This window comes from Nomascus leucogenys, chromosome 6 (genome assembly GCF_006542625.1).
Source record: "Nomascus leucogenys isolate Asia chromosome 6, Asia_NLE_v1, whole genome shotgun sequence".
NCBI lineage: Eukaryota > Metazoa > Chordata > Mammalia > Primates > Hylobatidae > Nomascus > Nomascus leucogenys.
Window position 1 is genome coordinate 35,364,108 of NC_044386.1, and position 18,934 is coordinate 35,383,041.

Sequence of the window (18,934 nt, forward strand, 5' to 3'; positions counted from 1 at the left end):
CACTGTTGGGAACATGATGTACTCTGTCTAATCCTCCCGAGTCCTGCAAAGGTGGGCATGAAGAGCCATGTTTCAGAGATGAGGAAACGGGGAGAGGCTGAATAACTCTCCAAAGCTTATCCTGATAGTGAGTTGTGACGCTGGGATGGGAGCCAGGCCTGTGAAGCCTCCCGCAAGGCAGCGGCTGACTCGGAAAAGGTGTGAACCCAGCCTCAGCCAACACAGGAAAGGAAAGGAGCGACAATGGTAATCGAGGAAATTAAGAGTCTAGGTTCCATTCTGAAGGTGGCATGCTGCCTGCACTGGTAATTGGGCAATTTAGGACTAGGAGGGTCCATCTGTTCTCAACACTCTGCTTCCTCAAGGCTTTCAGTCTCTGGCTCACATCAACTCCAAGGATGGTGTAGGTGAGGGGAGTACAAGTGCCTCTAGAGCTGGAAGAGGCTCAGCCTCGAGCAGAGTTACGGCAGGCTGAGGGCAGGAGGGGAAGAAAGATTTGTTTGAGCTGAGGCTTGACATTTTTATAACTTTTGAAGGTTTGGAGACAGAGGTTCATACGCTGGGATTGCATTCATTTTAATGTTATTTCCACTTAAAAGGTTCTTTTTTGGAGATGGAGTTTTGCTCTTGTCGCCCAGACTGGAGTGCAGTGGTGTGATCTCGGCTCACTGCAACCTGTACCTCCCGGATTCGAACGATTTTCCTGCCTCAGCCTCCCGAGTAGCTGGGATTACAGGCGCATGCCACCACGTCTGGCTAATTTTTTTGTATTTTTAGTAGAGATGGGGTTTCACCATGTTGGCCAGGCTGGTCTCGAACTCCTGACCTCGTGATCCACCCGCCTTAGCCTCCCAAAGTGTTAGGATTACAGGCATGAGCCACTGCACCTGGCCATCACTTAACAGTTTTTCTCAAGGTCATCCTCAAAAGCTTTTCTTGTCTCTAATCTGAAACTAATCACCCAGGGATAAAATCATCTCCAATTTAAGCACAAATCACTTCAAGGCATCTCTTGTTATTTCAACTTCCCTGGACCAGCACAATGAATATTTTCAATTCAGTTTTATTGTTGATCACTCCAGGAGAAAGCTAATAAGATCAAATTTATAAGCCACTCATAACAGGCTATTATTATAGTTCTTTTGTGAATAACTTGTTTGTAAGCTAACATTTTAGTTGATATTGAATACCTTTAAAAATTTTTTTCATACATCTCTATTTTTTCCCCCAATAATCTCATCATTCTTCTCTGATCCTTTTTAAAAGTTCCTGGGGTTGAGGGTGCTATATATCTTGACTCAAGAACTCACCATCTGGGAAACAAGTTATGCATTGAGAATCCCCAAAGAACAGGCCATATGTATGAACTTCCTAGCACTTAAATACTAACATGTTTTTCACAATTGAGTTAGTCTGCAGTTTCTTCTGGTTAAATCCAGGCCCATTCATGTTTCAATCTGGCTAAGTCTACGCTATACATATGACTAAGGACTTAATTTCTCCATTTAAGAACACCTATTTAAGATCACTTTATACTTTAAAATTACTGGTTTTGCTAAATCTGTATTTCCTAATAGGTTGAAATAAAATTTTGTTACATTCTCAGAATCTACAGGAATGTTGAAGCTATTTTCAGAGGACATAAACTAAAAACCATTACTTTAAAGACCAGTATTTATTATTTATTTGCTAATGTTGGATTCCCACTATTTGATTATTTTTATGCTAACTTCTCACGTAAACAATAATGATTTAATGGACAGATGGATGTTACACCAATGGCACAGCAATGTATTCAAATGTTAAAAATACATCCATAGCGCTATGTGATTGCTTTACAACCGCTGTATTTCTTACAGGATAGAACAAAAAAATACAACAACAAAGCAGATGCCACTTCTCCTAAGTGTGTAACATGGGGAAAAACCCAATAATGCCCAAGTCTGTCAGTGTAAGATGTAAGAAAATATATTTATTTTTTCCATGACAATACTATGATAAAATTGTTAAATACATGCATGTTTTAAAAACAGACATAAGTAACATCTTTAGAGTTAACAGCCAAGCATACTAGTTTTACATTTATGGTGTTTTAGTAATAGATGACTTATTTTCTATGTTTTTGCTATAATCATGTTTTCCAAAAGATACAGAAACTAAATTCTGAAATTATACAATGATATAAAGTGTCCAAATTTCCCATTCTAACAGCAATTTAATATCCACATTTTCACAAGGCAGGAAATGCTTCAGTTATCATCTAAGTGGAACTGTTTTATTCCATATTACTCTCAGAATTCTGTGAATCAGACTCTATCACACACATGTACTTCATCTATAGTTTTCTTCCTGTATATGTGTATTGAAATGTTTCCTTCTACGATTAAACATGATTTTAGGTACAGCACATCACAACTGTTCATTCACCTTAAAAAAAAAATGGCTGTAGTGGTAACATTTCAAGAAATGAAAAAGGGAACAGTTTGGGATCCGCAGTTTCTCTCTATCTTCTTTCAGCTACATTTACAAGCATTTGACCAAACAAAAATTAGTAAACAGTTACTAGTATTTATAAAAAACTTAAAATATTTAACATATAATACTCACTTTAAAAAAATATTCTACAAACAACCTTATAAAAGACAGAAACATATCTGTTCACAGTATGTGTATTTTGTAAACAGTAATTCACTATAATGCAATTTTTAAAAGTAAAAGAAGGTAATTTCCTGGAGTTATAAGGACCTTGACTTATGGCCAGCTAATGACAGAGAAGAAAACCTAACATTCTTATTAGGAAAGTTAAGTATTTTGAAATGATTTATTTTACCTTTCAACATACCTTTAAGGTGGTACTATCTTAAATCCAGGATGTCTATCTATCCAGGCCAATCTTTTGCAAGCAATTCTGAATTTAAATGTATTTAAGAAAAAGCCATGCTCTTTTTTGAGAAAATAACAGGATAAAACAAATGCCAGGAAGGGCATCAATCACATAATACCTACACCTCCAAAACAATGAAAGGTTTCTTTTTCGTGTTGTCTCCTGCTACTCACAATGTTATTCATATTTTTCCTCAATATTGTGTTGGAAGGAAAAATTAAATAGAAGGAAACACTAGCTTATGATATATTAGAAAATTTGGGGAAAAGCATTTGGAATCAAACTGGAAAAAGAATGTTTTACAAAAATTGTATGAAAACCATTATTCAGTGTTCTTTTCTATGAGCAATTGCAAAAACACTATACTAATGTTAAATCTAACAGTTAACTTTTCCACATTATAAATGAAAATTGTATTACCACCTAGAGATATTTTGATCTTTTATAATACACTACTGGAATGTTTAGGAAAATAGTTCAGAAGCTGAAAGTTACCCATTTAAAATGGAATAATACTAAATGGAAGTACACTTTAAATGTATAAGGAAATTCAACAACTTAAGTGAGCCATTCAATCAGGTGTGCAAAGTATTTTAGTCTTAAGTGCAACACATAGGATCTATGTTGTTACCTTTTTTTTTTAAAGTTCTGATTGGCTACTGTAAAGGCAATCTTAGAAGACACATGTAAATATAATATAAATCAACTTTCTTATCAATTAGACATTTTCCCCACTCAATCTCTTAGTTTTTAGGGTATTCAGTCCCAGCAACCAAAAAAAAAATGTAAATTATATTTTGTTTCTGGTTAATGTTTAGTTTTTCTTTTATAAGAGCTTTTGATGTATTGTTTCTATGGTTCTTTAGGCACTTACACATAAAAACATTCAGAAGGTTTTCCCCTTAACACACAACTTTTAATTCTCATGAAAATGTTGCACAGTTAGAATTTGTCTTGCATAGGTAAAATTCTGTTTATAACATGGACTCTGATAATCCAAATATTAACATTCCTAATATAGGGAAAAATAAGCACCATTCATGGCTAAAAATAATAGAATCCTGTCATAACCCAATATCATAATTATAAGGATCTGGATACATTCTAGACCAAATCACACTCCCTGAAACATTACCATGTACAATAAAGCCTGAAATATCAGCCAACTAATTGCATGTTATTCTTAATCCTTTACACTGGCACTAAAAATAGTTCATCTGTAATAAGCATGAATACGACCATGTAATAATTAACAGCACTAATTGAAAAGGAATAAAAAAATATAACCAGCATAGCAAAATAAGGGGTTTAAGTATTATTAATAGCCCTGGTACATAATCCATAAAGATATAAATGAACCAAATTCAAGCCAAGTAATTTCCAATGATATTCTAAGGCTAAGTCTAAAAGATGGATGTTCTGTAACTTTGGCCATAAATCATTTTCTTCTATGAAAATTTTCTTCTAGAATAAATAAGATGGGCATGACAGTATGAAACTTCATTTCAGCAGGAAATAAAGACTTAAAATAAATGCTTTCAAGAAATAGTTTATCAAGAGAATGAGTTCTGAATCAGTTAACCTCACACACGGACACACTGCTGGGCAGAACACACGCTGGCTGGTACAAACAGGCCCCAGTTGCACGCCCAAAGAAGAAGAAACTATGAACACTTAAAATTATGGAGAAATAAGATATCTAGAGATATACAGGCATGAGTCCTTCCTCAGTTTTCACTCAAACCGTGGAGTCACTTCCAAAGTAGATTTGAATCTTTGAGTCAATAGTCTCAGATCTACACAAGCTCGATTTTGGTGTGTATCACCCTTCAGGAAAATTCTGTTGAATCTGTGACACTCTGGGATAGGACTCAGTCAAGAAAATTAGTTACTGAGCTTTCACGGTGTGCCTAGTCTTTGTAGCTAATAATCCCACATTTTACTTTGAGATGCCCAATTTTACACTTTCAAAATAAGAAAAAAGGCATTTCATAAAATGCACACAAATTTTAACATAATTCAAAATAGAGAATAGCAAAAATAACCTTAGAGCAAACAAAAAATTTTATCAGATTATATACCTGAGCAATAGAAAACTTTGAGATAACATTTTAAAAATATTGACATGTTAAGGAGCATTTTACTTTCAAAATACCATAAAATTGATTTTAAATTCCCTTTGGAAGAAAACATCCCCTAGTCTCCTTCATAAATTACAAATAATTACCCAAATACAAAAAGGACTTGTAATGTTCGTTAAATGTGGACGGCATGAAGACAATTAAACTACAGGACTTATTTCCAACAAGAATACAATATGCATAAAGTTTTGAAAATGTGACTTTTTACCACAGTTTCTGAGAGTGTAATAGTACTAAATGTTCTAAATGTAATCTTTCAGATCCATGAGCCGTGAAAGTAATGCTGGTTTGGAAAATGAGGTTGATACTTCCTCTCTTAAGCTTCTCAATGAATGGCTGTTTCTGTTTCTAAGCTGCAGGAACAAAGCACCTCTATCACATAAGCACATAAACACACAACTCAACTATCCAGATACTCAGGGCCACAATCTCAAATCCAGGGCTGTATAAATTCAACAAACTGATGACCTAGATGCATACATGTGCTAATCTATGCAATATATGATTCACAAGGTTCATCTAATGTTAAAAGTCTAGCTGTCTTTAATAATTTAATATTAAATAAAATATTACTTATTTAAAATGGTCACTCATAAAAGAAATGTAGTCATAACGAGCCCCATAATGATCTCCATTCCTCGCAAGGGAAGCTTGATTTGAAACTGGCTTGTAAGTGAATTGACTTGTAAGAGAGGTAAAAATGTGTCTTACGTGAATTACTATCTCACAGATATGATGGAACATAATGCTAGTTTGGCAATTAGATTTTTCTAACCAATGACTGGGCTTTTACTGAGGAAAAGAGGGATTTCTCAATTATTTTCCCAGTCAGTAAGGGCTGGAGAGAACACATCTAGACTCTGCTTCTAATTAGTCCTTAATTGTTGCTTCCAAGGGAGAAGCCACAAATCTAACTGGACAGAGCACAATCAGTATGAGACCACCTTGTAATTGGAGGCATGCAACCTTCACTGACAAACTGCACATTTACCAGTGTCTCAGACAACTGAACATGTGACCCATCTCCTTCCCACATCCCTCCCCTCTTCCTGTGTTGTTACTCTCCTTACACACACAGGATGGGGGGAGTAGAGGTAATATCCTGGGATCTGCACAAGGGTCTAGCTGTCTTCAATTCAATGAGGAAGAAGAAGGAAAACCGCTTTGGCCCCAGACATAAACCACATTCTCTTAAGCATACAGCAACTTATAAGGAACTTGCCCAGATTTAATAGTGTTACTCTGCTTCTCATTAAGCTGGTGATCCTCGTGTATGAAACTCCAAAAGTAGGGGAAAGGTGAGCGATATTCTGCACTTTTTTCATACAACGAAAGGACTTAAGAGCCCCAGTGATATTCATCATTAGCCAAACAAATGAGTTGTTATATAGGTTAGAAAGGGCCCTGGATCCAGATGGTCACAGTTGAAATGCATATATATTGACAGACAGAGATCAAACAATCTCTCCTGGCCTTTTCTCGTTATCTCAGGTTAGCGTCGTTTAAAGCGATAAACTTTTACTGTAGCCACACTTATCCTTGTCCTGGAGAGATAAAGTATGGGATTGATACATTTCAACAGGGAACAAGGCAGGAGTTGAGGGCAAGTAGACAACGCTAACAGCAAGCTTTGGTAGGGAGAGAAGGCAGCCCCAGGTCTGATGTCTGGGGTGGAAGCTAAGGGAAGGAGCCAAAGAGGATACAAAGGAAGACAAGAAGACACTAGGGATGGCTCTGATTGGATATAGTTTTCATTACTGAACATTTCTATGAACTATTATATAGTTTTAATATACTATGTATGTACAAAATGAATTGTATTTCACTCCAAATTTCCACAGATCATAAAGCTCAGAAATTTAGCTGAATCCTAGCAGTTAAAATCAGGATTCATACACAGAGAACCTAAATAGATTTTGTCCCTTGTCACTCTGGCTTTTTTCCACAACATGGTTTTTAAAAAGATACAATATGAGCTTCAAAAACAATTAATTGATCCATTATTTGCAAATACATTACAGAATCTCAGATGATAAAAAACAACCAACCAACCAAAAAAACAAACAAAAAAGACATCTTATTCGGACACTTAAAATTTTCAAGTACTTTTGCCTTAACTATGAAAAGGTAAAATACATAGGCAACCTGAGGGCAGGGAAAATACAAGATACATTTTTTAGTTTTTCCTTCTGCTTTTCCAAGAACCACAATCACTCCAGACATCGCTTATGAGAAACAAGGGTGGGCAGAGGATGCTGTGCTGAAGGCACTCAACTCTGCACAGCTCACCAAGCAATTGCTGCACCTGCAACACAGGTTCACCCATGGATTTAGACCAGTTTATGACAGTTACTAAGAAACAGCCCTTGGTTAACTGTTCCTGTAAGAAGCATTCTCTCTTTAGTTTTATATTTAAAAATGTGAGGACTGGATCAGATAATCTGGCATGATGAAAAGACTCATGAGCGGGAGGAACATCCACTAGAAGGTGTCAAAGATCACCACTGCCTGGGTAGCCAGGCTCAATGGCATGGTCTCCTCAGGAGGAATGAAATCCAATCAGAACTATATGGACAGCTAATGCTGCTAGATATTGCTTAGTAGTCATCTCACATAGTAAGTCACTGGAATTATATGCTTATGAATAATATTGAATTTGCTCATATAAAGCTGTCACTGTATCACAAAATAAAATGATTTTAAAAAAAGTGGGTCTCTAGTCTTAGAAATGTAAATTTTAAATATTAGGGCAACCAACTGAAATAATAGAAGCAAGCATAAAAGCTAAAAAATAATGAAAAGGCTTGCAAAACCTATCACAGCAAGAAAACATGATTATGATTTGGGCTGGTCAGTGTCACACTTGTTTTCAAAGTTTGTACCCCTGAGACAACTGTTTGATAACCATTATACAGTAGGCACAGAAATCAGCATACTTTATCAAACAAAACACTAAATCGCTGTCACTACATTAAAAATTATATTAATTTTTGTGAATGCTGTGGATAGAGGAGAATAATCTCAGAAGTTTTAAAATCTGTGCTTGGTTTTCATCTAGAAAGGAGTAAACGTCAGGTAAATAAACATCACCTGTTACTTGGACATTTTCTCCCTGGCCTGCAAATCCACTTGCAATTCCACCAAGTATACATATGAGAAAACCACAAACAACAGAACAGAAAACATTTGCGGTGGGATTTGTTTTACATGTACGTACAAGTAGGTATTAGCCTTGAAATGCTTCTTGAAGGTAGAGTACATGAGAATTCTTTGGCTTGATCACAAAGAGCTCCAAATCTTGAGTTTTGTGGATTGAGGATTCTGAGTCACTATACTTTGGCTTTTAGACTACATTAAAAGCACATGAACACTTGTAGTGTAACTTAACATGTAGTGAAGTTCACCTCCTAACAATACTTCACAGGATCCCTCCAAGAATGCCCAGTGCTGATGTAGCAACACTAGCAATAAGAGCTTATTGAGATGGCCAACTGAAGTGACATGGTGACACTGTTAATCGTTTGGTTTGTTCTGAAAAAAGTTTGTAAAGGACCACCCTCCTCCATTAGATTTAGGAGAGTCTTCATCTTTAGGAGGAATCAAAAATTGTCGGGAATTAATGGAGCATGGACTTCCAAATGAGACAATCTCACTATTGCTGTCTATGGATCTAGGAGAGTCTGGAGACACTAAATTCCATGTATTTACATTGGCCTGAGGTCTGTAACCCGCAGTTTTATCTAAGTCCTCTTCTGCAGCTATATCTTCCACAGTAGAATTAATGGGGAGGTGCATCTGTGGCTTATAGCCTGCCCCTCCTACAGGGTCATTTTCTTGTTCTTCTTCTGGTTTTGCTTGAGGCTGATACATCGACTGAACATCAATGTAAATGACCTGTGCAGTCCCTCCAGCTTCATCTGCGGCTGGGTTTGGTATTTCTTCCTCAATGATGGGTGGACAATAGGACACAACCACATGGTTTTCAGGCTCTGCATCACAGCGATCTTCGGGACGCTCAGCTACTGGGGAAATTATTTCTGTATCTTCTATTTTAGGAAATGCTGATCGAGTTTCCAGAACCTCAACATTATTTGGGGTACAAGGATTCATTTCCAATGTTTTAAGAGCACTGCTTCCCTAGAAATAAATTTAAAAACAGTGATTAAAAATAGCACTAAATGCTATTGCAATGCTCCTCCTATAAAAAGGGACACTTTTTTCCCCAAATCTGCTTGTAAACAGGTGTCTCTACTACTCTGTATTTCACACTACAGCACAGCCACTTTTTTCTTCTGTATCAGTATTTTCCTTGTTATTAATATTTGTAGGAGAAAAAAGAGCATGGTATAATTTAAAATTAATAATTTTAGAAGCTGAGATGTTTTAAAGTATACAATTTTCCCAATACTTTTTACTTAAAATGACATTTGCATGTTAAAAACTTTTCACAAAAGATTAAAAAAAGAAGCCAGCACGTCAAAGATAAATATAAGAAAATAAAAGATTACCTCACAGACACTCTTTTGAAACTGTAACGCTTTACAGTTTTCTGGATTTGGAATATCAGGGTAGAAGGTTTCTTTAATCCTTTAAATAAAAAATTATTACTGTAAATTTAATAGTTTTAAGATTATTAGATAATAAGTTAATAAATCATTAGGCTTATTTTGAAGTATTTATGAATCCTTTAATGCACATCTGAGATTAAAATGGAAGATCTTTAGTGTGATCATTCACTAGAGCTATCTATACAATGCACTGAGAAGTTCCAACTTGAAAACCATAAACAGTAATTCCATTTCTAGAACTACAATACCCATGTATCTCATGAAAATGGAAAGCAAGTAATTAAAATCATGGCTGTGCCTTCTAGTCCAAAGGATCTGGACTATGTAAGAACAGCTGTGATCCCATGGCACTGCTTTACTGAGGTGGTTAAAAAGGTGGTCACAAAGGTGATAACTACATGTCATGAGTACACTGCAGGCTGTGCTAAGAAAAAGGCTATTAATCTTGACCAAAAACTAAATGCACCCAAAAATGAGATTTGCCTTTACTGAGGTGGTCATAAAGGTGATAGCCACGTGTCACGAGTACACTGCAGGCTGTGCTAAGAAAAAGGCTATTAATCTTGACCAAAAACTAAATGCAACCAAAAATGAGATTTTCTCAGTGTCCTATCATATTTTTATATTTATAGCTACTAAAAAGAACTGTATTACTTGAAATTCCTACAGAAAAAATAACTTTGTTAATGTGAATTTGAAACGCTGTAACTTCTAAACTCCCTTCTTATTTTGTCTTTTTTTTTTTTTTTTGGTACTTTAATAGTTGGTTTTTTTTTTGAGACAGAGTCTTGCTCTGTTGCTAGGCTGGGGTGCAGTGGCACAATCTTGACTTACTGCAACCTCCAACTCCCTGGTTCAAGTGATTCTCCTGCCTCAGCCTCCTAAGTAGCTGGGATTACAGGCACGTGCCACTATGCCCAGCTAATTTTTTGTATTTTTTGTATAGACAGGGTTTCACCACGTTAGCCAGGATGGTCTTGATCTCCTGACCTCGTGATCCGCCTGCCTTGGCCTCCCAGAGTGCTGGGATTACAGGCGTGAGCCACTGCACCTGGCTTAATAGTTGTTTTAAAAATGTGACTTTTGGTAATGAGAATATGGTTACCAAAATAGACTATTCTATAGTTCTGCAACTATTACTATTTTGATTTATAAGCCAGGATTGCTAAAATATGTTCTCTTGTCATAAATGATGGCATTTTTAAGGTCGGTGAGGACTGGTCTAAGCATGAATGCAGCCACTGGCTCCATACCCAGCCAGGACAGCTCTTGCCAGGTGACCACGCACATGGCCCTCTCTCCCATGGAGCCCCCGCTGACCTCACCTCACCTCACGTCACTCATTCCTGCTTCACCAGGCACACAGCTCCTCCCACTTTCTCTGAAGGTTTGACTCTTTCCAATTTCAGGGCCCTCAAAGAAATAATTCTCTGTCTGTAACATTCTTTTCCCTCTCCTTACCCTTTGGAACTCTCCCACGGACCAGCGGTGACGGGCCGTGGCCGACCAGCTCGCAGGACGTAGCCCCCTGCTGGTCTCCTCAGGGTACCTGGTTCAGTCTTCCTAGCACCCACTCACACTCTGCAAGCACACACTTGCTGGATGCCTATGGTTTACTGTCCCTCTTCCCACACTGTGCTCCAAGTCTATAAGAGCCATGGCTTGTTCTGTGCACCACGATATGATATCCCCCTTCACAAGGAAGAGGTCATTCATATTTGTAGAATAAATGAGCAAATGATCAAAATGACCAGATTTTCTAAATAGGTCACCAGGGCAAGTGAGATCTTAATCATTGAATTATGCTTAATCTTGTAGATAGCTATTGCCATATTTCGGCCTATAAATATTTTTTATAATAGTAACAGCTATGACTTTAAATTATTAGGAAAAACAGTAGAAAACATTTACACATTGACTCTATTAAGACCTTTAAATAATGTCATGTTCTTGCTTAATATTAAATCCAACATTAATTCTAATTAACTTTTTTTACTAACTCATTACAACAAAAAAGATACACTTATTTAATACATAAACTAATCTTACAAATCTTATAATCATGCCCTTAAGAAGAAAACAGCAAGAGTAAATGCAGAACCATTACCATTCTCGTTTCCGATAGCAAAGGATACTTGTCACCACTCCAACAATGACAGCCACTGCCACTGGGATGAGAATGGCAATAATTAATCCCACAGCTGAAACGAGAGCATTGCAAATATTAAAATCACCATTTTTAGTGTGAAGTACAGAATACATTTATGTTAGAAGGTATTTAGGTTGGTAGATTATTTAGGAAAAAAACAAAATTAACTGCTGCAGGGACACTGAAATACTATTAAAATCCAACCTTCAGGTATTGTCATAATTTTTACACAAATACTTAAACTCTTTCAAGTAGGGTTTCTCAATCTTGACACTTTTGACATTTTAGGCCAGACAGATCTTCACTAGAGGATCGGGGGAGGCAGTCCTGTGCACTACTGGAAGTTTAACAGCATCCGTGGCCTCTCACTGCCAGTAGTATCCCCCAGTTATGACAACCAAAAATGACACCAGACAGTGCCAAGTATCTCCTAGGGGACAAAATCACTCTCCGTTGAGAATCACTGCTTTAGAGAACCATGTCCTCATGGCTCTTTATTTAAGAGCTGTGTGTGAACTCCAGCTCAGGGGTAGAGGATAAGCCCATGATCCAAGTGAAGTTCTTTACTGCAGAAAGACAGTCAAGGCCATCACTCTTCTCTCAAATTTGAGTGTTGTGTTTTACAAAAAAATTTTTTAAGAATATCTCCTTCACTCTTCCCTAGATATGTTAAAAATCACATAACAGCTGGAGCAAAATATTTTTAAACGTTGACCGTTAGATAAATTCAATATGACTTTAGACCTCTAGACTTCAGATGTATCCCAAATTCATTAATTTCTTAGGTACTCATTTGGAAATAACTTCAAATAACCAACAAGAATAAACATGAAGTAATCTTATAGCTTTTTAACCCTTCCCTCTACCAGCCAAAAACTGCAACAAAATGTGAATGTTTTTTAGAAAGGGCGGGGAGGGGTTCCTACATAAACCAAGAATCACTAGGAACATTATGCATGCAGGATGGAAAGCACCTCAACAGCAACCTGAAACTTACAGTTTTCCTTTGTCACCACGTACATACTCTTCTCTGGGCCCACTCCACCATCTGTATAGGCTCGCAAGACCAGGTGGTAACTTGTTTTACCTTGAAGATCAGCAATTCTCAGTGTCTTCTGGGATATGTCAGTAATATTCTTAACCTTTATGTCAGAACGACCTATTTTTAAAATGAAGTATGTTAGCACTAATCTCTAACCCGTTTCAAATGCATGGTTACCCACACCTGTCTCACCAACTACCCTTCTAAGTGGGTCTAGCTGCAGCCATCCCAGCCAAGGACTCTGGAGCTGCCACTACCTTGTTCAAGCTCTACCCCCACACCAGTCATTAGCTGTGTGACATGGGCCCGTTATTTAAACCACTCTCATGTGGAGTTTTTCTACTGATGAAATAGAGTATCATGACTTAAGCTGTTTGAAGTTTTCACACACATTCTCTAGCCTAATGCCTGGCACACAGCAGGCAATCAATAAAAGTCCCGTTTCTGCTACTAAAAGCATGAAAACCACCACAACCAAAACCCACTTGGGCTGAGCCTTCCTATGAGTGAGAGTGAAAGATGGGATGAAGCAAACGTGCAGATCAATAGAGATGACTCCAAACCACTTAGAAAAAGGATCAGTGTGATGGGAACTCTCAAATGAGACTAGTGAGAAACCCTTTGGGTTATAACTTCAAAAGGAAGAGTGAGGAATCATTTGAACTACTATTTTATTTTTAAAAATTTAACCAGAATAATGCAGGATAATAGGTTAAAAAATTAAATAGTACTAAATGGTTACTAACAAAAGTGACTGTTCTCTACCAGCTCCTCCCCTCGCCCCCTACAACCACTGTAAAAGCCATGTAATCAGTTTCTTTGGGTATTTACCTCCATATTCCAAAGTAGCAAACTTAGAGAGATGTGACTTTTAACTATTAGACCTTATCTACACATACTTTATAAGGGCAGATAAAGATAGAGCTCTTTTACGCTACCATCACGCTTTCCCCCACCACATCCTTCATATAGAAACATCAGAACATTTGATGAATTCAGTGTTTGGATTACTATGATTATATGAGTTACTGCTAAGACAAATTGCTTGGTGTCATCATGTTTCCTTTCTTGTTTTCCCATTGTTATAACTGCTTTTTCTCTCATTTGCTTGATTTTCTATATACCAGTCAATAATTCTTCCCATATCCTCCAATGTACACTCAGTAAGATTTTCCACGTGGTCAAACACAACAAAATCCCAGCTCCACTTCTTCTCTGCCCTCCCCTCCACCCATCCCTTGCCTCCTGCACTAGACTGGATGCCTTCAGGGCTGCAGCCCTCCTGGAGCTCCCTGCTCTCTCTCCCCTGTGGCTTCCTGGATCGGCCTCACTTCATTTCCTCATTAGGATGCACTCTTCTAGTAGCTTCTTGAGAAAAGCAACATGGGGAAAGTAAGTATTTGCAGCCTTGCATGTATAAAATGTCTGCATTTCACTCTCACATTGGTTGACAGACTGGTGGAGTATCGAATTTTAGGTTGAAAATAATTTTCATTCAGTATTTTGAAGAGACTTCTGTGGTACCTTCTAGTATCTGGAGTGTTGCTGGGCTGTCTGTTGCCATTATTATTCCTGATTCCTTGCACATGACCTGCTTGTCTCTGATCATTTCTTTACACGTTAGCTGCTTGGAAAATTAATAATGACATATCTTGGTGTAGATCTTTTTTCTATTTATTTTGCTGTGTATTTAATGAATTATTTGGCTCTATATACAGTAGTCCTCCGTTTTCCTCAGAGAATAATTGTAACAATATACTGTTATAAAAATTATGTAAATATGGTCTCTCTCTTTCTTAAAGTATCTTATTGTACTGAACTCATCTATTTTCAGACTGCGTTTCACCAGGGGTAAATGAAATGGCAGAAAGCGAAACCATGGAAAGCGAAACCGCGGAGAAGGGGATCTGCTTGTAGTTAGGCCCTTCAGTTCTAAGGAACGTTCTTCAATCGACCCCTCCGTTCAGACCAGATTGATCCTCACCACTCAGCCTCCAAGGCCTGGTCTGGCAGGTACTGGAGAAGTTCCTTCTCGACAATGCCTGACTGCCCACACAGATTTCACAATCCTCCACTCATTTAAGTCATTTGCCCCACTTCCACCCACAAATTTCTGAATCTTCTTGTTCGGTGTTGTTTTGCCTCTTCTGTTCTCTCCTTGTGGCTTTATTAGAGTTTGGGGGTTTTTCCCCTTCTTTATGCTAACTTTAGTGACCAACCTACCATGTCTCACTGGAAATCCAGATGCTACAATTTTAACTGGTTCAAGTGTAAAATTTCCAAGCACGTGAGGCAAGTCACACTAGACTCTGGATGTCTGTGGAATTTGATATTTAGGATGTCCCTCATTCACCAACAACCATGAAGGTTCAGGAAATCCAGAACTTGGGGGCTGAAGGGGAGGCACACACTTCCTGCAGGTGCTCTGGGGAGTGACTGAGACAGTGCCCGGCCAGCACTGCCATACCGTGGTGGAGTTCTCTATTTCTCAGACAGGCATTAAATAATTAAAATGATTTCTTTCTGAGGAGAGGTCATCCAGGGAAATGAAAGCTCTCAAACTGAAAAGATGATATGCTTGTGTTATGCAGCTATGAATAAGAAACAACTGATTCTCGGCAGAAATATAATGAAAGGAAAAGCCAGAAATCTGCACAATTTTGTATTTGTAAATCTGAGAATTGTCTAAAGTCTTTGGATGTACACTTGCCAATTTCCAAGGATTGTCTGTACTTTTTAATACATCCCCAATCAAGTCAATTAAGTTTTCCAGCTTATCAAGGACATGGCTAAGATGCTAATAGGCCAATGGTTTTTTGTCTAATTACCACTGAGGATCTGAAGCTAACTCTTTGGATTCCTGAGTTTTTCTCCTCCACTGTTATAAATACAAGATTTCTTTTTTGGAAGTAAACTTCATGAGATGCCTTGTTATGGATTATGTACAGCTCTAATAAGAGATGGTTTCTGTCCTATGAGGCTTATAATCAACGGCTTCAGAATAAATGATTTAAATGATTTCTGAAAGACTATACATGTCATTTATTACATACTAAAATCTTAAAACTCTTATATTCATAGAATTACTGCCTTTTCATTTCTCTATCTTTCAGATAGTTTTGAAAACCAGTACTAAACTACTGAGCAAGACTTTCTTTTCCTTTTTTTTCTGTTGTGGTTAATGAGAAACTTCGAAGAAACACTATCCTCGTGCTATCAATTTACTTACCTGATTCTAAAACCCTCATCTTAGATGTGTCTCTTTCTCCTTTTCCAAAGTAAAACAAATATCCTCTTAAAAAGCCTCTAAGTTCTTCCACAGGAATGTCTTCCCATTTTACTAATATTGAATCTGCAGAAGTATCCTCAACAGTAAAATTTGGTGCAACAATGGGAGCTGTAAAAGGAAAAAGTCAATTGCTAAAGGGGAGTGTATGAATACAGAGTAATACAGTAATGTTTCCTGAGCTTTCTAGCCTCAAAAATAATTCAACTTGGAATTAAAACTTTATTTAATCATAAAACTTTCAGAGAGAGATGATCACAAACGCTTTTTCTGTGAAGCTTACATACTAATAACTATAGACAAAAATATTTTTAGGAACAAAGGCAGAACTTACAATATCACTTTTAGACAAAACACATATCTAGGGAAGCAATCTATGCAAAATCTTTCAGTGGCTATTCAGATAGATTTCATTCATATTTCCCATCTTTATTGATAGTCCTGAAGAAGTTAATAGTTTTTTAAACTTGTAAAAGTACTAATTAAATATTTTTGACATCCAAGTTCAGACTTAATTTTCCTGAGGATAAGATTAAAATTGTGAAATATAAACATTCAACAAATGATTTCAGAGTAAGCAGGCCCAGTGCAGTGGCTGATGCCTGTAATCCCAGCACTTTAGGAGGCTGAGGTGGAAGGATCGTTTGAGCCCAGGAATTTGAGACCAGCCTGGGCAACATAGTGAAACCTCATCTCTACCAAAAAAAAAAAAAAAAAAAAAAATTAGCTGAGCATGGTGGCATGCACCTGTAGTCCCAGCTACTCAGGAGGCTGAGGTGGGAGGATCACTTGAGCCCAGGAGGTTGAGGCTGAAGTGAGCCATGATCTCGCCACTGCACTTCACCGTGGGTGACAGAGTAAGACCCTCTCTCAAAAAAAAAAAAAAAAAAAAAAAAAAGAGGAAAAGGAGGAAGAGGAGAAGGAGAAAAAAGTAGTAATCAAATACTTTTTAATTTATCAAATTATTTTACCTTCCTTGAATTAAACATCTTATTTTTAGAATTCAATCATACCATTGTTGCCAATTTATAATTTCTCATGTTACCTTGAGCTCTTAAAAATAAGTACCCATTTAACTTACCCAATTCTTCTATATATCCAATCATGGAGCGTAATAATTGATATCCTTGATTTCTGCATCCATACAGGAAAAAATTATATCTTACACCTGGTCGAAACTGATCTATAAGATGAACACATCAGCAAACTTTCATAAATATATTACTATGAATATCTATTTTAGAAACATTAAATTTATAACATACTCTAAAATTTCCAAAGCTAATTTTAAAGATGTTTTCTTATTAAAAAATACATAAACTAGTAAATATTCGAATGAAAATTGACTAAACAAAAATTAAATTTACTTCTATTTTAACAAAAAGTTTAGTAATATAAGATGAGATTGCATTGAAGAGAACAATGATGATTTAAGGCTTACATTTTGTTCCTTTTTCCAGGAAGAAATCATCATTGCTTGATTTTTTTTTTTTTATTTGATGGAGTCTTGCTTTGTCGCCCAGGCTGGAGTGCAGGGTCATGATCTTAGCTCACTGCAACTTCCGCCTCCCGGGTTCAAGTGATTCTCCTGCCTCAGCCTCCCGAGTAGCTGGGATTACAGGTGCCCGCCACCGCACCTGGCTAATTTTTGTATTTTTAGTAGAGAAAGGTTTCACCATCTTGGCCAGGTTGGTCTCAAACTCCTGACCTCATGACCCACCCACCTTGGCCTGCCAAAGTGCTGGCAACTGCTTGATTTTAATGAACAAAATGTAAGTCTAAATCAACTTCCTGGGTCAGTTCACTAAGCCATTCATTCGAGGTCCACATCATGCCTCTATAAATCCCTTCCTTACCTAGTGTTATTTCTGAGTTGGAAAAAGCAAACAAACCCACTCCTCTCTCCTCTTGTTCCAAGAAGCAGAATTATAAGTTGCACTCTGCCTTGAAGCTTCAGTGTTAAAGGAACTGGGTCTTAGAGTTTGTTCCTCTTTATAACATCACCATTAAGTGTCCTTGGGTGAGTTAACTCCACAAGATATAGAAATACTTTGAATTAACTCCACAGGACATAGAGGTAATTCCAATGGACGTACCTTAACTGAAATTCGAAAGGCTGCTTTTAAATGTCTCCTGAATACAATGCAATGTGTGCAATGTGAGCAACACAGACATGCAGAAAACAAATGCCAAGCATGGAGACACTTGCAGAGTGGTGGGGAAGACAGACGAACAAGGGTAACCGTAACAGTGTGTTATATTAGAGGTATGTATCAGATGCCATGGAATCTTAAGTGAGGGGCCAAATGAGTCTAAAAAGATCAGAAACAGCTACCATAAGGGCCATCTGAATAAGGCCTTGAAGGGCAATTAGATGCTCATCAGTGGTGGTTGAGAAAGAAGATAATGCCGGCAGACACGGAGGGGGATTGGCAGCATATGGCATTGCATTTAATTTGCAGAATGCAATTACTCTGGTGTCATTAAAGCATTAGTTCTCCAATCAAGTGCCCATAAAACACCAGTGGCCTGCAGGCTCCAATGTGAGACAGTAGTCAACTTCTAAAATCATACAACCGAAGAAATACTGAATCAACTTGTCTAAAATGTTAACTTTTCTTCTTGCAATGATTTTCCTTAAACGTTTGTTATGTGCTGGCACGTCCCAAGTAAGTAGTAACGCAACTCAAGCTCAGCCAACTGTGTTTAGTTTTGTAACATTTTTCTTTGGAGAAAGGTATGCTTGAGGTTATGATTTTATACTGCATGTACATCTGTGAATCTGTACCTCTTTTTAAGTTAAAATTATTTATTAACAATATTTTATAGGGCTCTGACACTTAAAAAAAAAGAGGCTGAGAAGG

At 37.3% G+C, this 18,934-nt stretch overlaps 1 protein-coding gene across 3 annotated transcripts in view; it reads right to left on the minus strand.

Annotated features, from left to right (window-relative positions):
* Positions 1–1,952: 1,952 nt before the first annotated feature.
* Positions 1,953–18,934, minus strand: part of LIFR (LIF receptor subunit alpha) — an 81,567-nt gene continuing 64,585 nt past the window's right edge. For all 3 annotated transcript variants that reach the window (XM_030814002.1, XM_030814001.1, XM_030814003.1), the window contains exons 15-20: positions 17,152–17,253; positions 16,014–16,181; positions 12,740–12,901; positions 11,701–11,794; positions 9,534–9,612; positions 1,953–9,162 (exon numbers count right to left, since the gene is read on the minus strand). In XM_030814002.1, coding sequence (XP_030669862.1) covers positions 8,539–9,162; positions 9,534–9,612; positions 11,701–11,794; positions 12,740–12,901; positions 16,014–16,181; positions 17,152–17,253 — 1,229 coding nt within the window. In that variant the 3' untranslated portion in view covers positions 1,953–8,538. The remainder of the gene's footprint in view (positions 9,163–9,533; positions 9,613–11,700; positions 11,795–12,739; positions 12,902–16,013; positions 16,182–17,151; positions 17,254–18,934) is intronic.